At 38.2% G+C, this 22,394-nt stretch overlaps 1 protein-coding gene across 3 annotated transcripts in view; it reads right to left on the reverse strand.

Moving 5' to 3' along the window:
• Positions 1-18,943, reverse strand: part of LOC149846584 (uncharacterized) — a 38,179-nt gene extending 19,236 nt beyond the window's left edge. For 2 of the 3 annotated variants that reach the window (XM_089996433.1, XM_089996435.1), the window contains exons 1-6: positions 18,745-18,943; positions 16,562-18,111; positions 13,890-15,264; positions 13,357-13,636; positions 12,939-13,046; positions 12,557-12,835 (exon numbers count right to left, since the gene is read on the reverse strand). In XM_089996433.1, coding sequence (XP_089852559.1) covers positions 12,557-12,835; positions 12,939-13,046; positions 13,357-13,636; positions 13,890-15,264; positions 16,562-18,050 — 3,531 coding nt within the window. In that variant the 5' untranslated portion in view covers positions 18,051-18,111; positions 18,745-18,943. Of the gene's footprint in view, positions 1-12,556; positions 12,836-12,938; positions 13,047-13,356; positions 13,637-13,889; positions 15,265-16,561; positions 18,121-18,744 lie in introns of those variants that run through there. The other variant, XM_089996434.1, reaches the window with a different exon arrangement.
• Positions 18,944-22,394: the final 3,451 nt, after the last annotated feature.

Genomic DNA, 22,394 nt, shown 5'->3' on the forward strand with positions numbered 1-22,394 from the left:
AAATTTTTATAAAATAACTTTGGTACTTTGAAGTTACATGATTAACGTTGTTTGAAAGCATGAATTACATATGTGTGGGAAGTTCTTAAAGAAAGTTGAGTTGAGATTGAAATTTTTAGTATATGAAAGATTGTGATAATTCACGTACTTTTCTACAAAAACCATAATTGCTATTGTATATTATGGGTAGTGATAGGATGTTTATTAAAGATTCCTTACATGTTTGTGCCTATCCACTCAAAGTCTTGAATATGGCTTTTTTGTGTGTTTTCGGGAAAAACCCTTGACATATAATTGGACCGTCCATGAAAATTTTATAATATGATCAACAAATATATTTGAGCAATATTTGTTTTAAAAACTACTCTTGCCTTATTTATTAAAAGGAGTAACCGTGACTTGTTATTTGGCTTGAGATTTCTCTCTTATGTAGTGATGTTTTTCTTAAAAATCTCAAATATGATTGTCTTCAATTATGTGTCTCATTGTAAGCTTTATACATGTCTATTATTTGACTAGATTAATGTTTGTTACATTCTCTTTTCATAATTCTTTTGTGACTGACTTATGAGTTGGCTCTAACTTCGAAAAACATGTGTTTTATTACTAATGTGTCTTATTGATCTTTGTTTAATGCACTTGACTCTCATTTGTAATCTAATCATTTTTTGTCAGGTTCTCTCATTAAATAAGTCTTGTTAAGTCTTGTTTGTGTGTCTTAGTGCACTCTTGTTATTATGTGTAATTAATGTATGAATGCTTTTAGTAATTCTTGAGTGTGGATCTCTCCCATTTGAATTAAGTTCTTATCTTTCCTCTTTGTTTTGCATACTCATTTTTTAGTGTTATAGTTCTTGTTGGTGAATACTATTTGTGAGACTTCCACGGTTCTTGTGAGAAGAATGTTTGTGAAAATCCTTCGAAGTTTTGGTTTGTGAAGGATTGTTGTTTGAGAATCTTGGTGGTTCTTTGGGGAAGTTTTGTTGTAAGCTTTAGAAGGTCTTATTGTAGAATTTCATTCCGTTCTACAAGCTTAATCCCTTAGTTTGGATTTTCTCCTAATATTGCAAGTTTGTATATCTGTTTAGTTATACACTGTCGGTCCCAAGCCCGGATAAAGGAGGAGGGTTGCGATAGGCCTGTGACAACCAGCATAAAAACTTAGTCATACCCTATGAATATGAACCAATATGAGAATTTTGTTGGGGCGTTCCCTACTGAGCGACGCGCTGCACTCTATAGGCCCGGAGGCAGTGATAAATGGGCAAGGGTTGCTAGGTCGTCGCCCGGAAGCGACACATCACACCGGCGCCCGGGTGTGGTGTCAAATAGGCAAGGGTTCCCTCACTTTGTTGGACGGGTGGGGGTAAAGAAGTTAGTCCAAGACCATAAAATTAGGTTAGCCACTTGGAACATAGGATCTTTAACTGGTAAGTTGGTAGAGTTAGTAGATGTTATGTGTAGGAGAAAGATTGATATTTTATGTCTACAAGAGACCAAGTGGGTAGGTGAGAAAGCAAAAGTGATAGAACCTTGGGGATATAAGATTTGGTATACAGGAATAAATAGGAATAAGAATAGAGTAGGGATTGTTATGAGTCTTGAGTTTATAGATAATGTAGTTGAGGTCCGTAGGAAGGGTGATAGGATTTTACTTATTAAATTAGTATTAGGTATGAATATTATTAATATTATTAGTGTTTATGCACCTCAAGTAGGTTTAGATGATTCCATTAAGCGTCAATTTTGGGAAGATTTAGATGGAGTAGTACAAGGGATATCTTATGGAGAAAGGCTTTTCATCGGCGGTGACCTTAATGGGCATGTAGGCATTAGTAAGGATGGATTTGAGAGTATCCATGGAGGCTATGGTATAGGAGAAAGAAACGAAAGTGGAGAAAGGATTTTAGATTTTTGTTTGTCATATGATATGATCTTAGCAAACACTTGGTTTAGGAAGAGGGAGTCTCACCTAGTAACATTTAAAAGTGGGGTTAATACGAGTCAGATAGATTTTTTCCTACTTAGAAAGAGAGATAGGGGTTGTTGCATCAATTGTAAGGTTATACCGAGAGAAAGTGTAGCTACACAGCATAGAGTCTTAATTTTAGATCTTAGAATTAGACAATGTCGCAAAAGGGATAGACATAGGATAGATCCTAGAATTAAGTGGTGGGCACTGAAAGGAGCTAAACAAGGAATGTTTGTAGAGCGGGTAGTTAAGAAAGTTGATTGGTGTCTCGAGGAGGATTTAGAATCTATGTGGAATAAGATAGCGGGTGGCATGAGAAAGGTGGCTAAGGAGATATTGGGTGAGTCTAAAGGCGGTGCACCGCTAGGTAAGGATACATCGTGGTGGAACGAGGATGTCAAATTAGATATTAAGGTTAAAAGAGAGTGTTATAGAAATCTAAGTAAAAATCGTGATAATGAGAATTTGGAGAAGTATCTGATAGCAAAGAAGGAAGCTAAAAAAGTAGTTCGAACGCGAGGGATAAGGTATATAAGGAGGTTTATGACAAGTTGGATACCAAAGAGGGCGAGAAGGATATTTATAGGCTTGCAAAGATGAGAGATAGGAAATCGAGGAATCTGGGTATGGTTAGATGTATCAAAGATGAAACGCAAAGGGTTTTAGTCAAAGATGAGGAGATTAAGGAGAGATGGAAAGATTATTTTGCTAAGCTATTTAATGAAAGTCATGCTCAGGATCTTGGAGACTTTTTCATTCCTTTTCATGAGATTCATCGTGGCTTCATGCGCAAGATTCAAAAGAAAGAAATTGCAGAGGCTTTGAAGAAAATGAAATCAAGGACAGTTGGCCTAGATGGTATACCTATCGAGGCTTGGAAATGCTTGGGAGAGAAAGGTTTAGAATGGTTAACAAATCCTTTTAACAAGATTTGGCAGACAAATAAGATGTCTAATGAGTGGAGGAAGAGTACTTTGGTGCCTCTATATAAGAATAAGGGTGATATACAAGATTGCACAAACTATCGTGGTATAAAACGCATGAGTCATACTATGAAACTTTGGGAGAGGGTGATTGAGTCTAGGTTGAGGAAGATTGTCATGATATCGAAAAATCAATTTGGTTTTATGCCTGGAAGATCAACTATGGAAGCTATACATCTTCTTAGGCAACTTATTGAGAGAAATAGAGAGAGGAACAAAGATTTGCATATGGTTTTTATTGATTTGGAGAAGGCTTACGATAGAGTACCTAGGGACGTTCTCTGGTGGACAACGATGAAGAAAGGTGTTTCTCTCAAGTACATTAGTATAATTAAAGATATATATAAAAGAGTAGTAACCAATGTCCGCACTTGTGGAGGGGTGACAACCAATTTTCCTATAACGGTTGGGTTACATCAAGGATCTGCTTTAAGCCCTTTCCTATTTGCTATAGTGATGGATGAGCTTACGAGATCAATTCAAGAAAATGTGTCGTGGTGTATGTTGTTTGCTGATGATATTGTTTTGATTGATGAGTCTAGAGTTGGGGTTAATGCTAAGTTAGAATTATGGAGACAGACATTGGAAGCAAGAGGTTTTAAGTTGAGTAAAAGTAAGACAGAATACATGGAATGTCAATTTAGTAAGCAACGAAGTAGTGATGGGAGTGTAGTGAAGCTTGTGTTAAATTATGTATATATAAATATATATATACATATACTTATATATATACATTCGTATATATATAAGTATATATACGTATATATATATACATAATATAGCTTTTTCTGTTTTGTATAAACCAAAAACCCGATAGGGGTGTTTTGGTAATTTCACCTGTACTTTTTCCTTTTTACCTTTTTCCTTTTTTCTTTCTTTTTCCCCTTTTTCTTTTTACTTTTTCCTTTTTCAGTTTTTGACTTTTAAGACCATAAGGGGACCACCTATCTAGTCGTTGGGGCCCCAACAGTCATATTTATGACCGTTGGGGCTCCCAACGACTAGAAGGGAGCCCCCTTTATGGCCCTCCTTTATGCTCTCCTCCTCTATATAAAGAGGAGGCTCCCCCTTGTAAATGTATGGGTTTTTCACCCTTCTCTTTCCTTCTTCAATAATATCCAACTTATGACTTTAAGTCATTTTCACTTTTGAGAGTTTTGTGTGTGCACTTTTAGTGCTTGTGTTCTTGTCTCTTGTGGTCACTCTTTAAGAGTGCCTTTTGCTCTATTGGTGCTTCCGCCTCTTTTCATTACATGGTATCAGAGCTCGGTTGGTGATTGGGCTTCTCTTTTGCTATCTTAGGACGCGTGCCTCTCAAAGTTTTGAACAAAGGAAGTATATTTGGTGCCGATGAAACGTGACTCTAAAGTGGAGCTTTCTTTTAAGCTAAATGGGTCCAACTATCTCATGTGGGCCTCCGCTATGGAAAATCATCTAAGAGGTAAGAAACTTTGGGGTTTTGTTATGGGAACTACTCCCGAACCCTCTCTTGTTCTCACTAAAATCGAAAATGAGATTGAAAAAGCTTTAGATGGCGATGAGCGCATCAAAGCTATCAATGACCATCAATCCAAAGTTGAGGATTGGGAAACTAACCATGCCAAAATTTTGGCATGGTTTATGAACAATGTTGACCTTAAAAATTGTGCTAATATTGTCAAATTTAGAAGGGCCAATGAGGCTTGGTTTTTCCTTAAGGGTATGTATACCCAAAAGGATCTTGCTCGACAATTTTTTTGTCAAGAAAAAATCCGTTCCACCAAACAAATGGATATGAGTGTCTGGGACTATTTTAGCTCTCTAACCCCTCTTTGGGATGAACTTGCCCTTCTTGAGCCTAAATGGGTAGCTCCACAAGATATTGAGTTAAGAAGGGAACAAATTGAAAAGGAGCACTTTTTTCAATTTCTTCATGGACTTCGCACGGAATTTGAACAAGTTAGGGCATCTCTTCTCCATAGAAGCAAAGCCCTACCTATTGAAGATGCCCTTGCCGAGATATGTCAAGAAGAAACTCGACTTGGCTTGAGCATTAAGAGTGATGAAGTGTTGGCCGTTACTAGGCCCGGATCGAATGTTAAAGCATATAGACCTCCCCATTTTAACAAAAATAGTAATGGGCCTAGAAAGGGAATAATATGCCATTATTGTAATGAACCGGGACACATTAGACCGGTTTGTCCAAAACTTAAAGGAAAGGTAGCCGCAGTTGGAGAAAATTCTCCAAAGAAAGAAGAAGGTACCAAAGAGGGAGATATCAAAGAAACTTTAAATCACATCTCCGAAGTTCTCCAACATCTTCTCAAGACTTCTCCTTCAACATCCGGAGCCGCCATCGCCTACTCTTCATCACCTCCAGGTATGTGGATACTAGACTCCGGTGCTTCTTTTTATATGACATCTCATAAAAACTCTCTTTCAAATGTTTTTTCCGAACCCATGTCCTCCTATGTTTCAACGGCCGATGGAACATCATTGAAAATTGAAAGTATTGGAACACTTGACTTCAAAAATTCTCAAAACTTTTTTGTTCCTAAAGTAAGAATCGTTCCAAAAATTAATTTAAATCTTTTTTCCGTTTCCCAAATCACCGATCATGGATGCCAAGTCTCTTTCTCACCTAAAGATTGCACCGTGCAGGATCTCCAGTCAGGGAAGCTGATTGGGCAAGGCCATAGAAGGGGGATCTCTATTTTATGGACTTTTTGACGCTTCCATCTAAGTCATCTTGCAATCTTGTAAAAGACAAAAGTATTGGAATTTGGCATGAGAGACTTGGTCATCCAAATTTTGTAAAAATGTCTCTTTTTCCGTTTTTGAATAATACTTGTAAAGACAATCACATGACTTGTAAAGATTGCATTTTTGGGAAATCTAAAGCTACTCCATTTCCTCAAAGAAGTTACTTTACCACTCGGCCATTTGAGCTTGTTCATTCCGATGTGTGGGGACCCTCCCCTATTTTGTCTAAAGGAGGTTTTTCGTATTATGTGGTCTTTATTGATGACTTCACTCGACTTACGTGGATATACTTCCTAAGTCGCAAATCCGAAGTCTTCTCCTTCTTTAAAGAATTTCATGCAATGGTTAAAAATCAATTTTTAGGAAATCTATCTATTCTTAGATCCGATTCGGGAGGTGAATATATGTCTAATGATTTTCAAAGCTATTTAAAAGAAAATGGAATTTGTCATCAACGTTCTTGTCCTAACACTCCGCAACAAAATGGTCTTGCGAAAAGAAAGCATAGGCACATAATAGAAACTACAAGAACGTTATTGATTTCAAAAAATATCCCAAAATTCTTTTGGGCCGAAGCGGTTCTAACCTCCACATATCTCATCAATAGAACCCCCTCATCCACTTTGAAAAATCTTTCTCCATTTGAAAAACTTTACAATATGTCTCCCGATTATAAAAGATTAAGAATTTTTGGATGTAAATGCTTTGTTCTAACTCGCAAAAATGATAAACTTTCTCCTAGGGCTATTGAATGTATTTTCTTAGGATATGGCGAAAAACAAAAAGGATATCGATGTTTTGACATGCTTAAGAACAAACTTTATATCTCAAAAGATGTCACATTCCTCGAAGAAGAAAATGGTTTTTCGCACCAACCAAATGAAAATATTGACTATTCCTTCTTATTTGACTTGTTACCTCAAGAAAACATCATAGATGATCATGTTGATCCTAGGGAACCTCTTAATGAAGATCTTTTTGAACATCCAAATAATGATCAAAACTTAGAAGAAAATGTTTCAAGACAAATACAAGTCTACTCTAGAAGGAATAAAAGAAATCCCCCTTGTGCCCTTGAAAAAATCTCTCAAAGTGAGTCGATCGAAGAGACCTCTCAAAGAAGATCAAATCGTATTCCCAAGATACCAAATAGATTTGTTTCTTATGACTCTTTTTCTCCTAATTTTCGAGCATGCCTACTTGCTCTTCACTCCTTTCATGAACCATCCCATTACAATGATGCTAAACAATATGCTCATTGGAATGAAGCTATGGAACTTGAACTTAATGCCCTTAAAAAGGCGCAAACTTGAGAAATCATTGATCCTCCCAATGGCAAGAAACTCATTGGATGTAGATGGGTTTTTAAGGTAAAAACTAAGAGTGATGGTTCATTAGAAAGATACAAGGCTAGGTTGGTAGCCAAGGGATATGCCCAAGAGTATGGGGTAGATTATGATGAAACTTTTGCCCCAGTTGCTCGAATGACTAGTGTTCGAGCCCTTATTGCTATAGCCTCTGTTAAAAAATGGCCAATCTTTCAACTTGATGTCAAAAATGCCTTTTTGAATGGTAATTTAAATGAAGAAGTTTATATGGAACCGCCTCCAGGTATGAATTTAGATGGAAAAATTTTGAAATTAAAAAAAGGCCTTATATGGACTTAAGCAAGCTCCTAAAGCTTGGTATGACAGGTTTAGTAATGTACTAATCAATTTAGGTTTTTCTTCTTGCTATACTGACACTGCTCTTTTTGTTAAAAGGACAGGTGACACCATTATTATGCTTCTGCTGTATGTTGATGATATGATCATCACTGGGAATGACAAAAAGGGAGTAAATGATGTTAAGTCTATGTTAAAAGATACTTTTGATATGTCTGATCTTGGTTTTTTGAGATATTTTTTAGGAATTAAAGTGGCTTATTCCGCGCGTGGATACATCGTATCTCAAATGAAATTAGCTGCAGAAATTTGTACCAAATCAGGAATATCCGATGAAAAGAAAGTTGAGACTCCCGAAGTTATCAATTCAAAACTAAGACTTGAAGATGGTGTTCTCCTTGAAGATCCAACTCCCTACCGTCAATTAATCGGATCCCTCACCTATCTATCCATCACACGTCCAGACATAGCTCATGTGGTTCATGCAGCGAGCCTGCACCTACTTCGGTTCATATGACGGCCGTAATGAGAATTGTGCGATATATCAAACATACCATCTCCAAGGGACTCTTCTTATCCTCTTCCTCATCTCTTGAATTGACTGTTTTTACTGATGCTGACTGGGGAGGAAATCCCAATGATCGTATCTCAATTACGGGTCTTTGCATTTTTTTAGGTGAATCTCTCATCTCGTGGAGATGCAAGAAGCAGCAGAAGGTCGCATTATCATCTACTGAAGCTGAATATCGGGCTATGGCAATGACAACCATGGAAATTGTGTGACTCAGAAGTCTCCTTGGTGACATGGGCGTTCTCATTTCCACTCCCACCAAGCTCTGTTGTGATAACAAAAGTACGATATACATTACCAGCAATCATACCTTTCATGAGCGGACCAAGCATATCGAAATGGATTGCCATTATGTTCGAGACGAATATCTCAAAGGAACCATCACATTGCCATATGTCACTTCAGAGTATCAACTGACTGACTTCTTTACCAAGGCGCTCCCAACTCCACGATTCATGTTTCTTCTTGGCAAACTTTCGGTCTTCTCCCCGTAAAGTTTGAGGGGGCATGTTAAATTATGTATATATAAATATATATATATATATATATACATATACTTATATATATACATTCGTATATATATAAGTATATGTATATATATATACATAATATAGCTTTTTCTATTTTGTATAAACCAAAAACCCGATAGGGGTGTTTTGGTAATTTCACCTGTACTTTTTCTTTTTTACCTTTTTCCTTTTTTCTTTCTTTTTCCCCTTTTTCTTTTTACTTTTTCCTTTTTCAGTTTTTGACTTTTAGGACCATAAGGGGCCCCACCTATCTAGTCGTTGGGGCCCCAACAGTCATATTTATGACCGTTGGGGCTCCCAACGATTAGAAGGGAGCCCCCTTTATGGTCCTCCTTTATGCTCTCCTCCTCTATATAAAGAGGAGGCTCCCCCTTGTAAATGTATGGGTTTTTCACCCTTCTCTTTCCTTCTTCAATAATATCCAACTTATGACTTTAAGTCATTTTCACTTTTAAGAGTTTTGTGTGTGCACTTTTAGTGCTTGTGTTCTTGTCTCTTGTGGTCACTCTTTAAGAGTGCCTTTTGCTTTATTGGTGCTTCCGCCTCTTTTCATTACAGCTTGGTGAGCAAGAAATACCGGTGGATGATTCTTTCAATTGGGATCTATCATTCAAAAGTATGGAGAAATTGATGGAGATGTAAATCATACGATAAAGGTTGGGTGGATGAAATGGAAGAGTGCAACTGGAGTGTTGTGCGATCGTAGAATGCCATTGCGGTTGAAGGAAAAGTTTTATAGGACGACTATTAGGCCCGCTTTACTATATAGTACGGAATGTTGGGCTGCCAGGAGACATCATATTCAAAAAATGAGTGTAGCTGAGATGCGTATGCTGAGATGGATGTGTGGAAATACAATAAAAGATAAGATTCGGAACGAGGAGATACGTAAGAAGGTAGGCATTGCACCCATTGAAAATAAGATGAGAGAGAATCATTTACGGTGGTTTGGACATATTCGACGAAGGCCTAATGATGCTCCAGTTAGAAGGATGGAGAAATGGGAAAATATATTAGTTAAAAGAGGTCGGGGTAGGCCTAGGAAGACATGGATGGAGGTGATAAGAAAGGATATGAATGCTTTGAACCTCACCGAGAACATGACATTGGATAGAAATGAATGGAGGAGAAGGATTCATGTGGAAGACCCAGAATGATTTTCTTTGTTGGTTCATATCGCCGACCCCAATTGTTTTGGGATGAAGGCGTAGTTGTTGTTATTGTTGTATTGCAAGTTTGTAAACTTTTCTTTTGTGTGTGAATTTTTTCACATGAGATTTTCAAACTTCTTAATTTTATCATCTCTATTAAAAGATGCCTACATTGGTCGTGATTTGTTCAAGATTTTCTTTGTTTGCATTGAATTGCACTTGTTGTGCATATAATTGCATAGCTAAAACTTGATTTGATTCTTGGATTATCTCAAAATGATTCTTTCACATGGCATTGCGTATTTGGAAGAGTATCTTTTTAAGAGTATTTTTTTCCCTTTATGGCACTTATGTTGTCCATCACAAGTTGTTATATGACGCATCAATCCTTTTTTGCCTTATTTTTGTTATATCAGGGATGTTTGTTAAGGTGAGTTATGGGCACCTCGGTTTAGGTCAGTTTTGGTTGTCACATGTGGTTTGACTCATACTGACTGTTTATGAGTATGTTGTATCACTCGGTTTCTCTTTGGCCATTGATTTTTCTATGGATGCTATTTATTATGAGTACCTCTGATGGATATATATTGTTTTTTGAAACCATAGTGTTTCGAAATTTGTTTAAAATTATCAATTTTATTTGCATTAGTGTTTGTCTTTACAAGTCTTCTTACCTCAATTGACTTTCTCCTTCCATGCCTCCTATTAAGTGTCACCTTATGTAGACAAGAAATGTTGTTCACACCTTCATGTGTGTTTTTAGCCCATTGTTGGCTTTGTTCTCTTGATCTAGTAGCTGATACACTTGTCTTGAGTGTCATTATATGTAGACAAGGCTTTTGTTTTACACCATTGTGTGTGATGTTGGCCCATTGTTGGCTTTTGTGTTCTTGTTCTAATCGTTGATACACTCATTTCAAGTGTTATTTTATGTATACAAGAGATGTTTTGTCACACCTTCGTGTGTGTTTTAGCCCATGGTTGGCTTTGTACTCTTTTTCTAGTCGCTGAAGATACTTGATTTTGAGTGTCATTATATATAGACAAGAGAAGTTTGTTCACACTTTTGTGTGTGACTTTAACCCATGGTTGGCTGTTGTACTCTTGCTCTAGTCGCTGATACACTCACTTACTTCAAGTATCATTATATGTAGACAAGAGGTGTTTATACACACCTTCGTGTGTGTCTTTGGCCCGTTAATGGCATTATATTTATATTCTTGTTCTAGTCGCTTATACACTTGATTTGTTGGTTTTGGAGGTCTAACGAGGTGATTGCTTGTAATGGATGAACTATTGTTGAGATTTGCAAAATTCTATTTTTATGGGAACGTGTAATTTGGTTTTCATTTGCTTATGAGATTTTCTAACTCATGTTCATGTTTTATAGCACAATTTGTATGTGCACATGTTCTTTTATATCTAAGGATATATCTTTGTCCCATAAGTGGACTTGCATGTGTTTTTACACTTTGTTCTAGTGTAAGGTTCATACTTTTTCTTTTATCATTTAAAGCATTTCTTTTTGAAAAATCTCTCTCAAGAGAATTGCTTTTGCCTCTTGTGGGCTAAGTAATGTACTTGATTTAAGTATGAGTGTCCATAAGTGGCTTATTCTAGTATCAATTCTTTACATGATATCGTACGCATATGCTCATAATAGCTATTACTCTTGGGCACTTATTAGAATTTTTCTCATTTTTTGCTTAGGTTCTTGAAAGTTGGTCTATATGAGACTTCTTCCAATACTAAATTATTGCATAATACAATCTTGCCTTAATTACTTCTAATTGATTCAATGTTTTTAAGTAGTTGGGCATCATTATTTTGTTTCTGCATACTCAATTATATGTTCTTTAATGCTCAATGTTATGATCATTTGAAAAATGAGTTGATATATCTTCAAAATTATATATTTTTGTATACTTTGAGCTCCCTGATTTGTGTCCCGAGATCTTAAAGAAGAGATGGAAGAATAACCTTGATATAGACCATCCGAGAAAGTGCTTGGAGATGATCACTATTGAAGGCTCCCCGTTAAGACCAATTGAAGGATGACAGTTGTCAATTTCACTGACATGCTATAAAGATGGTGTTTTTATTGAAGACTTGAAATTCTTCCTCTTGTATTCTTCAAACTTTTCGTTTCCCCACGCAAAGTTTGAGGGGACGTGTTAAAATATAGACATGTATATATATATATATATATATATTGGTTGTATCCAAAATACCCGATAGGGGTATTTTGGTCGTTTCACCATGTAACTTTATTTTTAGGATTTTTCTTCGTTTCTTATTTCTTATTTTTTTGCTTTGTATTTTTGTATTTTTCTTTTTCACCTTGGGATCATTGGGAGGCCCACTTGTGTAGACGTTGGGGCTCCCCAACGTCTACCTAGTGGGAGCCCCAATGGCTCCCCCTCTCTCTCCCTTTTTCTCCTATATATAAAGGGGTGCAACCCCCTCATTTTTTTGTTGAGTTTTACCTCTCACCTTCAATAAAGATTATTTCTTTTTAGCCTTTTGGCTTCACCCCTTTGTGGGTTTATGTGTTTGCACTTTACGTGCATTTGGTTACCCCTTACTGGGTATTTGTATTTGCACTTTATGTGCGTGTTTATGGGTTCATTTTTTAAGCTATTGCATTCAAGGTCATTTTCTAACAAAAAACACGGTTTCCCAAACTCACCCACCATTTTCATTGCAAAGATGGTCAACATATTATGGAAGAACTAGGAAAATCTAAAAAGAACATGGTGATTTCAATATATGATAGATGAAACAAAGATATTAAAACCAGAAGACTAGAGATACCAGACCACCAAGGCACCATGAGAACCGAAATGACAAAATCAAGTTTCAAGATGCACCATATGTTTCATTAATTGATAATAGAAAAAACAAACAAACAAATAATGGAAAAGTAAAGCATAATCAACTTACATTTCCAGTGTAAAGTTCAGCTAAGATACAACCAAGAGACCAAATATCTATCTTTTTATCATAGGGAAGGCCCAAAATAACCTCTGGTGCACGATAAGACCGAGACTGAACATAGGAGCACAGGTGATCTGTTTCAAAGCAACTACTGCCAAGATCAATGACCTTAACTTCACATCTACTATAGCTCTTCACTAAAATGTTCTCAGGCTTCAGATCACAGTGGATAAGACCAAGGCCATGCAAGAACTGGAGAGCCTCCAGACATTGAATGGTAATAGACTGCAAGAGGAATTACCAGAGTAGGATAAAAGAGGAACGTCAAAGACAAAATAGCAAAATGAAGGATCGACTGGTCCACCTAACAAACTTTCAGTAAATATACCTGTAATCTCGGCATCGTGAAGTATACCTCCCCTCCAGATTCTCTGTTGAATTTGTGAAATTCATACAAGTTTGCCTTCAGAAGTTCACACACAATCAACAAATGTTCCTGATCAACAAGGAAAAAAAGGTTCACATAAACATACAAGAAAACTATTTAATAATCATTTCAGTTTCATTGTATTTGACAAGACTCGTCTTGAAAATACTAAACCACTTGAACATGTGGGTATAAGTAACACATCAAACTCATAAATAATGATCACACAACAGGAGTCACTGTGACAGATTTAGTTGTAGCTAGTCTAACAAACGATGACAGGCACCTTCAAAGTAACCTGATTAGCCCAGTAAGACAGCTGTGTATATGAAGTTGTAAGTTTATAAACAGATAGCAGTGAAGAATGAATTCCACTCACACGATAGTAGAAGTAATCATAGAGCCGAAGAATATGGTACTTGTCAGCTGGATCATGTTTGTTGACAAATTTAAGCAGCTTTATTTCATCAAGACTCTGGTCAAAAAAATCTTTGTTGTTCTTGATGATCTTGACACAGACATCCATGCCAGTGTGCAGATCGTGCGCTTGAATAGCTTTGCTGAATGCAGCAGAGCCTAAATACTCAGTAACATGGTAACGGCCAGCAATCACTGAGTTCAGGACAACATGGAAATTTTTGTCTTCTTCAAAACCCGTCCTAACCAACAAGATAACAAATCAGTTACACAAGACTTCAAGGTAAATAGTGAAGTAGCCAAAATCAGAGCAGGAAAATAGATAACTTAGAGGCACTCTTCTTAGAGAGTTACCAGAACAACCCAAGCTATGCATGCACTCCAGTGGAAAAAAGACGCTAAATTTGTTAGATGTCATAACAATTACCAATACTCATGAACACAAAATATCAACTAACCGATTGCGGAATGCCAGAATCAAGAAACAAAAATCACCTATTTTTTCTATGGACAATCTTGAGGTTGAAGGTCTCGAATTCCTCCTCCTGCGCCTTTATCTGCCTCACTTGCTCTTGAACAGCAGCTACTTCTTCATCCTCGAGGGTCGTTGCTGCATCTTCTTCCCTAGCATCACTTACTTTCTCATCTTGCGCATTGCTCGCACACTCTCTTTCTGCACAACCATAATTTGAATTTGAAAATGTTGATGATGTAGATTGTGCTGATCTTCTTGTGTCAGTGATATTGTCATCCCTTGAGCTCTTACTAGATGATGATTCACTGGTTTTCCTACTCCAAGTAGCCAACATGTCACCGTTCTCAGTTAACCTATTACAACAATCAACAGTGTCATCAACGCCAGCCAGCCCATTGCTCTTTCTTGACCACAAAAGCTTACCAGATTCTGACTTCACCATCTCCTCAGTTCTCAAAGGAGATGGGAATGAAAATCCACCATCATTATAGCCCATTCCAGTAGCACAACCATCATTTCCAGGCCCAGCAATGCCTTTATTTGAAACTGGTTTAGATACCCTCCTGTAGTCCATGCCGAGCCTCTCCCGTGATCTTTCACATTTTTCTTTTTGTGGCTGTTTGGATCCACAAGCACTTATTTCCTGATCAGGAAAATACTCCAAGTCTCCTTCACTGCTTTCCCCAACCAAACTTTCCCGCACTTCACTGCCAAAGTCAGCTGCATCACTGTTAATCCCAACACCTATAGATCTAGCCGAACCATGTTGGTCTTCATCAAAGCACAGGTCATCATGCCGAGGGTGTCCATGCTTGTTTAAGCCTCTTCCATTTCCCAGCATAATAAGTTCATTTGTTTGAGTAACAAAACCCTGCCAAACAGGTTCTGCACGCATCAGATTTAGCTCTTCTTCATCCATCAACTGCCCATCATATTGAGCAATCAAATCATTTTCATCAGTTATTCCATAGATTTCAGTCATAGATACTATTGGGTCCTCAGAAGCAACAACCTGCTCAATGTTCTTGGCCTGCAAATACTGCTCACCAGAAAAGTAAGAGTCCTCTTCTGCGAAAGATTGATCATCATCATCTTTCGTTGGAGGCCTTTCCTGCTGATCAGGAACACTACCACACCCAGTTCCCTTCTCATTGTCGCTTGGATAATCTATTTCATGGGCCAGAAACCAAGACTCATCTTCAATGGGCTGTCTCATGTAGCCAACATCATCATCATCTTCATACTCATCTGAGTCCCAGTATTCATTCGGATAGTCAACAGATTCACTCAATCCATCACCAGCTGTAGCAAACATGGAAACAAAATCAGAAGTATATTCCTCAGCAATACCCTGACTTACTGACAACCAACTGCTTCCATCTGTCTTCCTTTCACCTGTTGAATTAAAATAACAAACTTAGTGCTTGAGAGAGAAATTAGTGAAATATGCATCACTATGTAACGGCATTAATTATAAAATAATTTACCAAGGATATTTCATGGATATAATTTCTACTGTTAAATAACATGTAATGAATTTGAACAACCGCCAACTGCCTAGTGTTCGGAGCGTAAAATAAAGTCAACAAATATGAATCATGAAAAAGAAAGTAGCTGCTGCAACCAAAGCTAATGGCTGTGAGATTGCTGAACTGCTATGTCACATGGGTGCAGGTGCGGGGGGCGGGGGGGGGGGGGGGGGGGGGGGCGGTGCGCAAAAATATAAAAAATTATATATATAAAGTCCAAAAGTTAGACATAAATAACCCTGGGTGCGTTGACTGCACCCAGGGTCAGGTTGACCGCATCGGGTGCGGGTGCGGCACCTAGTTGAAGAGTCCCTGTGACATAGCTGAACTGTTAGTCACTATGTTTGAACTTCAAAATTCCTAACTTACCAAGCAGGGTTCAATAAACTAATAAAAGATTGCAAGAACAGACTCCAAATTGGGAATCATTTTGCATAAAAGTTGAACTATTCCAGTGGCATGTGGACTATGTGCCAATGTCATGTCACACCCTTAAAGTGCCAAAACGAGGCAAGGCAACCAAATTTATGCGCATATACAACCATCAGGTACAGGTTTTAGCTTCAATATAAAAGAAAAAGAAATAATTTAGGAATGAGATTGATGCTCAGTCGATCGTGTTTTAGCAACAGCAAACAAACAGGCACATACACATTACATGTTAGGCAGTTCCAATATGTAGGTCTTTCTCTCTACTTAGCTTCAATATAAAAGAAAAAGGAATAATTTAGGAATGAGATTGATGCTCGGTCAATCATGTTTTAGCAACAACAAACAAATAGGTACATACACATCACATGTTAGGCAGTTCCAATATGTAGGTTTTTCTCTCTACTTAGCTTCAATATAAAAGAAAAAGAAATAATTTAGGAATGAGATTGATGCTCGGTCAATCAAGTTTTAGCAACAGCAAACAAACAGGTACATAAACATCACATGTTAGGTGTTAGGCAGTTCCAATATGTACGCTTTTCTCTTTACTTAACCTGGAACATGCATGTACCTGTTTTTTTGCTTCTGCCAAAACATGATTAATAGAATGTCAACCTCTTTGCCAAGTTATTCCAAATGTGGGTGACCAAGAAACTTCAAACAAGAGTTTAGGAAAACTAACCAATAAAATTAGTGGGCACAATACAAACATCAGTAGTTACTGAAAGAACCTGAAGAATTGATGTCTTGCCCAACAGGAACATCCAGAAAGGATCCTAATGAGAAGGTGCTATCCATGTTTGAAGGCCTTGGTCCTAGTCCATTGTGGCCTGCCTTCTCCTCCCAATGGATGCCAACTGACTTCTCTTCTGACTTTATCTTGACAGGCGGCAACCTTGGCAGCTCTTCCCTGTGATTTTCGTTATTGGTGGACAGCCCCGAGCTTCCAATATTCGTCTGACCGAAACTGGCTTTAGACGTGGCTTTGAAAGAAGTTTGAGCAGTGTGCGCTTTATCTGAAGACAAAAGGTCTGTTTTTGCAGCTTCGTGTTTCCCTTCTTTGTTACTTCCATCAGAATGTCCGGAAGTTGTGCCAAGAACATTTCTGTATTCGGATGATGCTTCACCTATGGAGAATGGAAATACTGTCTTAACGGATGATGTCTCACCTGCAGAGAATGGAAATACTGTCTTAATGGATGATGCTTCACCTGCAGAGAATGGAAATACTGTCTTAATGGAGCATTCTTTCCATATCTCAAGAGAAGGATGTGAGGTCACATAGCTTTTTGACCATATATATTCTGGTAATTGATCATCATTAAAATTACGACAACCATGCTTGCTCCCATCTGAGGATAACCTTTCCAAAGGAAACGGGTCCATCACTTTACATGTTTTATCATTTTCATTGTGTTCCCTCCCCTGGGCTCTCTCGTGCTTTTCTTCAACTGCATTACTTGTACGCCCAGGCCATGATGACCCCAACTCTGATGTATCCGCCTCCCCAGCACAGGTTTTTGAGCCAAGAGGCCGAGGTTGACCCAGCAGGCTGCTGCTATTCTGACAAGAACCAGAACTACCTCCAGCACTCTTCACAGTTTTTGCAGAATTACTTTTACTCAAGCTATGAACATCATGTTGCTTTGAATGCCCAGATATTTGAAGATTTGAAAAACTCTCCACGATGCTGACAGAATCCTTCAATCTGGCATCAGCTGCCGTGCCAAAATTCCATGAGTAAAGATTCGCAGATGGGTTCGGGATGCTGAAGCTTTGCAAGTTTTCCTGTCTCTGTGGGAAATCAAAGCTCTTCTCATTAGTCCCCTCAGATTCATTAACTCTACTTCTTTCAGGCAAGCCGAAGCCCTTGTCTGCAACAGAAGAATTATCCTTCCATATCCTTTCAGACCCATTTCTGACACTCCCGCATTCAACCTCCTTAACTATAAGCTCCGCAGACGAATCACTGCCATGTAGGCTAGCAGACACTGGATTTTCCGGCTTTCCTAACCTACTAGGTTCAATAACATTTTCGTTTCTCCCTGAGATACCATCATCTTTCCCCTCGTTTAAATTGCTCAAGTCTTCGATACGAGGATGTGTAAGTTCACCATTCCAATCCTGACGACTCACGAGCTCCCTCCTCAGAACAGCCTCAGCCCGTGTGAACCGGTGCCGCCTCAAGTAATCCAATATGACATCGACCGTGTCCGCCATTCTTCAACTGCTGCTAAACACTTCACAACCGAGCTCGCCCGCAACGACCAACTTCCAGTAGCTGAAAATATGTCCAACCATTCATAGCTTCCCCTTAATATTCTATCCAAACCAGTCAACCGCTACGCTAAACATTCATAAGAGACAAAGAAGCCAAAATGTAGCATAACGAATCTACAAAGATCTACAAAGCAGTAACAGGTCTAAAAAAAAACACTCCTAAAAATGTAAACGTTTCTCATTTAGAAAGAAAGGGATTATTTGTCATCTTCTCAAACTATTTTCACCATACGTCAAAACAAAATGCATAGGATTTTTCAACAACTTGTGCACTAATGACACGCAACACAGTCTTCTTCAATTTCTATCAAAAAAAGGAAAAGGGGAGAGATCAGAAAACGAAAACACACAAAAATTCCCCTTCCCAAAACAAGAACCGTTGCCCAACTAAAACCCTAAAATCTCCAAACCACCACCATCCGCACCAGAAAACCAAGTCCCATCGCCGAGATCGGCGGCCCCAAAACTCCAAAAAACCCAAAACGAAACAAAAAAAGAACCACCGAGACCCACATTCACGAAACCCTAACTCCAAACACCCAAAAAATCTTTTCCGATTCTCAACGAAAAACATTCCGAAAGCAAGAACTTTTGAGAACAAATAAAAAAAGAAATCGAGGTTCGATGGACTTACAGATCGAAGAAATACGCCCATCAGAACGACGACGAAGACGAAGAACAGGAAGAACTACGAGGACACCCCGAGAGCGTCCCTCTGGTACGGGCGGGAACGGCGAGACGGACTCCTCCCGTCGCAACGGCTAGCGGAGGAACTCTCTCTCTCTCTCTCTCTCTCTCTCTCTCTCTCTCTCTCTCTCTCTCTCTTCCCTGCGTCGCATTTGCTTCCCGAAATAACGAGAGATGTAAACGTTGGAAGAGATTTTACGACTATACCCTCGGTTTGTACACCTAATACCTAGTTTGTCGGGGTTCTTTTCAGCGCTTTTTGTTCACGCTTTTCGATATTTTCTTACAATATACAAACAGAACAAGACAAAAATGGATCGGATTCTGTCGGACCTTCGATCCAAATCCGACACGTTATTCTTATCTCAACATTGATGTCAATGTCCGAACTCCGAAATCTCGCTCTCAAGAAAATTATTCCCAAGAAAAAAAATCTTGTAATACTTAAAAAAAAAGAAAAGAAAAAAAGTTTTGCTTGAAAATCTCTCGGACGGTATTGACAAAGGTGTTATAAAATAAGTAAATTTATAAATTAATCTAAACATGCTGCAACGTGATATTATCAAGATAAACAATATTTGGATAACATCACATTCTTGCAATATTATATTTTAATCTTGGGATATTTGTAGCCATAATCACAAACATGGCCGTATTTTTTCGGTGATTTTTTTTTTATTTTGGATCTATAATACCAAGAAATCTCACCCGGCAGCCTGTCATACCTATGGTGGTTGTGCCGACAACATAAAACTCCGAGGCTAGGACCCTTGCTTCAAGACCTATGCTGCGACGCCCATGAGAATTGAACCTTGACTACTTGAGAAAACCCTGATACCCTTATGACTTCACATAAATGCAATATTACTACAGCCAACATATTCGGATCCAAACCCTCTTCTGACCTGATAATAAGCAATCCAAGTATGATGATGGGCCGGTTAGGCATATCCAAAATCTACAACCAGGGTCCAAGTTCATAAGGCAGGAAGGAACCGACTTTTTCCAGTTGAAGCCCTGCTGACCCGAGCTAGTTCATGGATACGACCCGCTAGTGAGAGTGTCGGCATCCGAACTGGTAGCCCTAAACAGACTTGCTTGAGAACCCGATCCGTAATTAGGCTCGGACAAGTCAAGTGGTGACCAAGTAGACATGGATACCCGTGTAGCTTGAACCATCAGCATAGACCTGTCCAATATGGTCACTGACTCCACGTACCGATTTGGCTCTCTTTATACAAGCATCTGGATCCTTTGTAGAGATGCAAACCGGAACATCTAATTATATAGGCGAGTCAGATCCGAAACAGCTAATAAAAATTGCAAAACCTCCATCCTGTATCGACCAATTTGTAGGGATGTCAACGGGTTAGATGTAACCTAATATCCAACATGAATCCAAATCCAATTAGTCAGATTCGGTATTATTTTTTCATTGATATCTGAATCCGAATCTGATTAAAACCCAAATCTTATTAAGATCTGAATTCGATTAAGTATAAATATCAGTTCTTAGACTAATATTTTTCCATGAGACTCCCAATTCGAATCTGATTAGGTCAGACCATAATGCCTAAATCTGATCCAAATCCTACTAGAGGTGGGCATTAGTCTGGGCCTTGGGCCAGGCTTGCGCCATAAAATTTGAAGCTGGCTCGGCCCAAACCAGTAAATCAAAAAAAAAAAAAAAGAGGGTGCACACTTAAACTGGATCATGTTAGAAATACTGGTTATACTGCCCATAGGTCCAATATGTTAAGCATATGTAGGGCTGTAAACGGGTTGGGTACCCAACCTATTAGGGTATATTCAGACCTGTCCAAATGGGTTTGGGTTAGAGTCTAGGTCGTGTTGGGTCATAAAAATGAAATCCTAAACTCAGTTCCACATAATTTTAGAAACTCATTTTTATCAAAAAACTGCATATAAAACACTCAGGTCGAATTCCCCCCCAAAAAAAATCATGACCTAAACTTGGCCGGAATATTCCTCAGTCGAGTTCAGGCCCATCCTATTATTATTCGGGTCAATGTTTTTGCCCAAGCTCCAGAATTCAGATTCGGGTTGGATACCTGATACAAACCTGACATGTTGACAGAATAGACAGCTACCCCAAATTTAGTTTCAGATGGGTGTGGTACCTTGAGTGTCAATGTGATTGTAAAAATTCAAATTTCACCATCAGAGAGATAGAGAGAGAGTAAGAGACCTAATCACGCTGGTTCTACCTGCCATACTTACGGTCACTTTTTTAAACTCTAATTTTCATATTTTAGAATGGTCAATGTTATTCCTTTTCCTTCTCAACTTGGATGTGAACAGTTCGGATGGGTGCCTTTCCTGCATTTATTATCGGCACATTCTGTTCCTAAACTTTGCATTTTCCATATAACCAAACACCAACTACACAAAGGCCTCCTCCTTACACTTATGTATCTAACTTGGCGTCACTACAGCCATACGTGAGCTCAATTAATTCCTGGATAAAAATCAATTATCTATACCCCCATATAGGGCGTCCTATTAATCACATCCACTGTTGAAAATTTGAAATATACTAAAAGAGTGCACGCATGCAACTTGGTGGGGTCCTGCTTGGGAATATTGAATTCTGGTGTTACATCAAATTAAATAAGTGAACATGGATTCGTTCACAACTTTAGTCACAAGCAATTGATACTGTTTGTCGACAAATGCTGGTATATAATTACTAATATTTGACATATATACTGTCATGCATGCCCGGTCTGCACTAACTACAACATTTTAGTCCCTAGAAAAACCAACTACAGCATGAAAACGCCAATTGCCAAAAATATAGCGGTGGCATTAGTGTACGTTTTTTTTTTATTTTTATGTATTTATGGCTGGTGCAAGTCACACCCGTTCGTGTCTCTTGGGAGGTAGAGAGCTTGAAGAGAAAGTGCTGACCCCTTCATCCCGGAAGCAGATCAGGTGATGCTTAAAATGAGCTTTTTTGCTCATGCTGACATCGTGGCCATCCGATTTGCATTTTAAAAAGCTCAAAAGTCAACAAAACCACGTGGCATTCATCCAAAATGCAAACAGACGGCCACGATGTCTGCATGAGCAAAAAACGCTCATTTTCAGCATGACCTGATCTGCTTCCCTTCATCCCAAGATTGACTCCCACCAGGTGAGCCGGAGCGTTTAACTGATGGGATCTGTAAGGGCAAGCTTTGGTGGGGAGCTTCATCATAAAAATTTATGGCTGGTGCAAAACGAGTATTATATGCCATGTAGTATTGTGAAAAGTGTTGAGGCGAGGCATAAGCTTTAAATTTTTTTAAATTTAAAAAAAATTATAAAAAATATAAATAAAAAAATGCTTTATTGATGAAGCAACAACTAATAAGAAATAGAAAATCTCAAATAAATACTAAAAAATATGAGATTAACATATAAAAGTAACTAAAAAACTTATTATATAACTGAAAAACTAATTATATAACTGGAAAATATAATGTCCTAACCTATATCTAAAAACTAATTATATAACTGAAAAATATCTCAAAATCTTCTTCTTCTTTTTTGTCCACGCTTCAAGCTGGTGCCTTGAGGCACATAGGGTCTCGC

The sequence above is a fragment of the Nuphar pumila genome, chromosome 2, assembly GCF_984573655.1.
Source record: "Nuphar pumila chromosome 2, dmNupPumi1.hap1.1, whole genome shotgun sequence".
NCBI lineage: Eukaryota > Viridiplantae > Streptophyta > Magnoliopsida > Nymphaeales > Nymphaeaceae > Nuphar > Nuphar pumila.